The 3,207-nt window shown below is 58.4% G+C and overlaps 1 protein-coding gene across 1 annotated transcript in view; it reads right to left on the bottom strand.

Annotated features, from left to right (window-relative positions):
- Positions 1-3,207, bottom strand: part of MAN2B2 (mannosidase alpha class 2B member 2) — a 32,311-nt gene that overhangs the window by 24,623 nt on the left and 4,481 nt on the right. The window contains 1 exon segment of the mRNA XM_023737965.1: positions 1,969-2,074. Coding sequence (XP_023593733.1) covers positions 1,969-2,074 — 106 coding nt within the window.

Below are 3,207 nucleotides of genomic sequence, written 5' to 3'. Positions count from 1 at the left end.
GAGCCCAGCACAGCAGTGACGCCCAGGACAGCAGTGAGCCCAGCACAGCAGTGACGCCCAGGACAGCAGTGAGCCCAGGGCAGCAGTGACGCCCAGGGCAGCAGTGACACCCAGAACAGCAGTGACACCCAGGACAGCAGTGACGCCTAGGACAGCCCAAGTGAGGGCCGCTGAGGCAGGGCTGAAAGTTGGTGTCCCTTCTCTCGGCCCGGACCCTCCCCTTGTCTCCACTCCTGCTCACAGGGTCCCATCGCTTCTTAGGCCCAAGCTGGGCTCCCTCCTGCTCCAGGATGAGGTGGGGCAGGTAGGTCTCCCAGGCCTTGCTGAGACTTGCAGCTCAGGGTGGGGGTGGAAGCCCCCACCCCAGGACAGCTGCCCACATCGGCTCCTCATAATCCTGGAGGTGCTGAGAACAAACACTTTTCCCGCTTGAGAAATGTCAGGTCTAAAATTACGGTGGGTGTTGACGAGCCTGCAGAGAACAGGTGGTGGGGAGGGGAGGGGAGAACGGTGAGCCCCTTGGCAGGCCTGACGGCCCCCCGGCCAGTGGTGGGCAGCCAGACGGGGTGCTGGGGATGGGGGAAGCCAGAAGGGGTGCTGGGGACAGCGGACAGCTCGGGGGTGCTGAGGACAGTGGGGAGCTGGGGGGTCTTGGGGACATGGGCAGCTAGGAGGTGCTGGGGTGGGCAGCTGGGGGGTGCTGGGGACAGTGGGCAGCTAGGAGGTGCTGGGGTGGGCAGCTGGGGGGTGCTGGGGACAGTGGGCAGCTAGGAGGTGCTGGGGTGGGCAGCTGGGGGGTGCTGGGGACAGTGGGCAGCTGGGGGGTGCTGAGGAGAGTGGGCAGCTGGGGGGTGCTGGGGACGGTGGGCGCTGGGGGGGTGCTGGGGACGGCGGGCAGCTGGGGGTGCTGGGGACAGTGGGCAGCTGGGGGTCCTGGGGACATGGGCAGTTGGGGGGTGCTGGGGATAGTGGGCAGCTGGGGTATCCTGGGGACGTGGGCAGCTGGGGGGTGCTTAGGGTGGGCAGCTGGGCTGTGCTGGGGATGGTGGGCAGCTGGGGGTGCTGGGGACAGTGGGCAGCCAGTGGGGTGCTCGGGACGGTGGGCAGCCAGTGGGGTGCTAGGGGAGGAGATGTGCCCAGGGGAAGGTCAGCGGCCTCGAGGCCCGGCCCTAAGCCTACCCACCCTGGTCCCTGCCTGCAGACCACCTTCTTTCTCCCGTCTAGGGCCCAACTCTCGGCAGGTTCAACCAGGGACCCCGAAGTCCAGCATGACTCGCCCCACACACCTGAGACCGCCTTGCCCACTGCGCGTGGTGCACAGCGAGATCTCCGGGGACATGGGAATGTGTGGTTTGAAAAGGCCTCCCCGAGAATCCCACACACGCCCTCCTCCCTGGGACCACACGGCAGGCACAGAGCGGCCAGGCCAACCTGGGTTTGAGCTCGAGCTCTGCTACTCCTGCATGCCAGTCCTTGCATCGCTCTGTGCCTTGGTTTCCCCATCTGTGAAACAGGGCCATTAACGATGCTTCTGAGGTGTTCTGAGGTAACACGGCGGCGAGATGGGAAAGTGCGTTTACTGGGACCACACACGCTGCTCAGAGGGTTTACCTGCATTAACTCAATTTACTCCTCACAGCAGCCTTGTCAGGTGGGTGTTGCCACCTGGCTCATTTTACGAATGAGGAAACAGACCCAGAGGTTATACACCTTGCTCAGGGTCCCAGGGCTGGGACCAGCAGAGTAGGACACGCCCAGCCTCTGGCTCCAGAACCCCCACTCTCGACCCCTTGACACAACCATCCCCGCACAGCAGTGAGTGTGACAGCGGCAGAGAATCACTGTTTTCACTGACCACAGTGGCCCACTACGAGGGCGGACAGAGCCAGAACCCGGGTCTTCAGACACCCAGCCCCAGGCCAGCTGGGGTCCCAGGGGGACCCTGAGGGTAGCGTTGTATGGCCGAACCTGTGAGCTGTAGGATCTGGTCGTCAACGTGGGTCACGGCCTCGTCATGCATGACCTGGCCTCCGAGGACGAACTCCAGATGTCCCGTGTCCAGGAGCTCGCGGACCTTGGACAGGCAGGCAGTGAGAAAAAGAGAAGTCAGGTCATAGCCCCGGGGCTTGGCTGGGTCTGTGGGGGGCCTGCTCCCCATAAAGCTCCTCATCCTCCTGTGGGTGTTCATCTCAGCCCCTGCACTGCAAGCTCTGCAAAAGTCGGGCCTGTCTGTCCCAGTCAGCACCGTGCCCCTCACCTAGAGCATCATCTGGCCACAGCCGTTCTTGACCTTAAATATACATGTGTCTCAGCTGTACTTTTAAAACGGTTTCAAACTCATGGAAAAGTTGCAAGAACAGTACAAAGAGCTTCCATGTAGTCTTTAGCCAGGTTCACTAATCGTTACGTTTTGCCCCATTTGCCTCAAGACTCCTCCTTCTCCATATACATACCATGCTTTTCTCTAAACCATCGGCATAGTAAGTTAGCAGGGTCATGCTCCTTTACCCTAAACACTCCACTGTGTGTTTCCTAAGAACCAGAATAACTATAACCACAGTACCATCAAAAATCAGGAAGCTTAGCATTAACACAGTACCACCATCTAATGCACAGACTTGATTCAAATTTCGCCAATTGTCCCACTAACGTCACTTTTCTGGGGGAGGATCCAATCGAGGGTCACTCACTGCATTTAATCATCATTTCTCTTTCTAATATCCTTTGCTTTGGGACAGTTCCTTGGCCTTTTTCTTTTACAGGACTGATAATTTTGAAGATTACAGGCTGGTCATTTTATACAATGTTCTTCAATTTGGGTTTGTCTCATGATTCAATGATATAGTTTTTGAGACGGTGAATGGGAGGACGGAAGGTTGAATAATGGCCAAAGAATACGGGGCATAGGAGGCCCCCGTGGCCCTTAGGGACTATATTTTGGTTTGTTTCCGGAAGGCAGAGTATCTGGAGTTCACTCGCTCAATACATGTTGAATGAGAACCTACTACATGCAGGCCCGTCTCCGGGTCCCGGGGCTACAGGGAGGAAAGAACAGAAATCTCTGCCTTCTTGGAACTTCACTGTGGAGGTTCCTGACCAGGTTTTACCATCATCCTCATCACCATCACCACCACCACCACCATCACTTCCACCACCTCCACCATCATCACTACCATCACCCCAACACCATCACTTCCACCACCTCCA

This window comes from Trichechus manatus, unplaced genomic scaffold, assembly GCF_000243295.1.
Source record: "Trichechus manatus latirostris isolate Lorelei unplaced genomic scaffold, TriManLat1.0 scaffold00111, whole genome shotgun sequence".
Taxonomy (NCBI): domain Eukaryota; kingdom Metazoa; phylum Chordata; class Mammalia; order Sirenia; family Trichechidae; genus Trichechus; species Trichechus manatus.
Note: the sequence above shows the minus strand (reverse complement) of the source record. Positions and strands in the feature narration are given on the sequence as shown.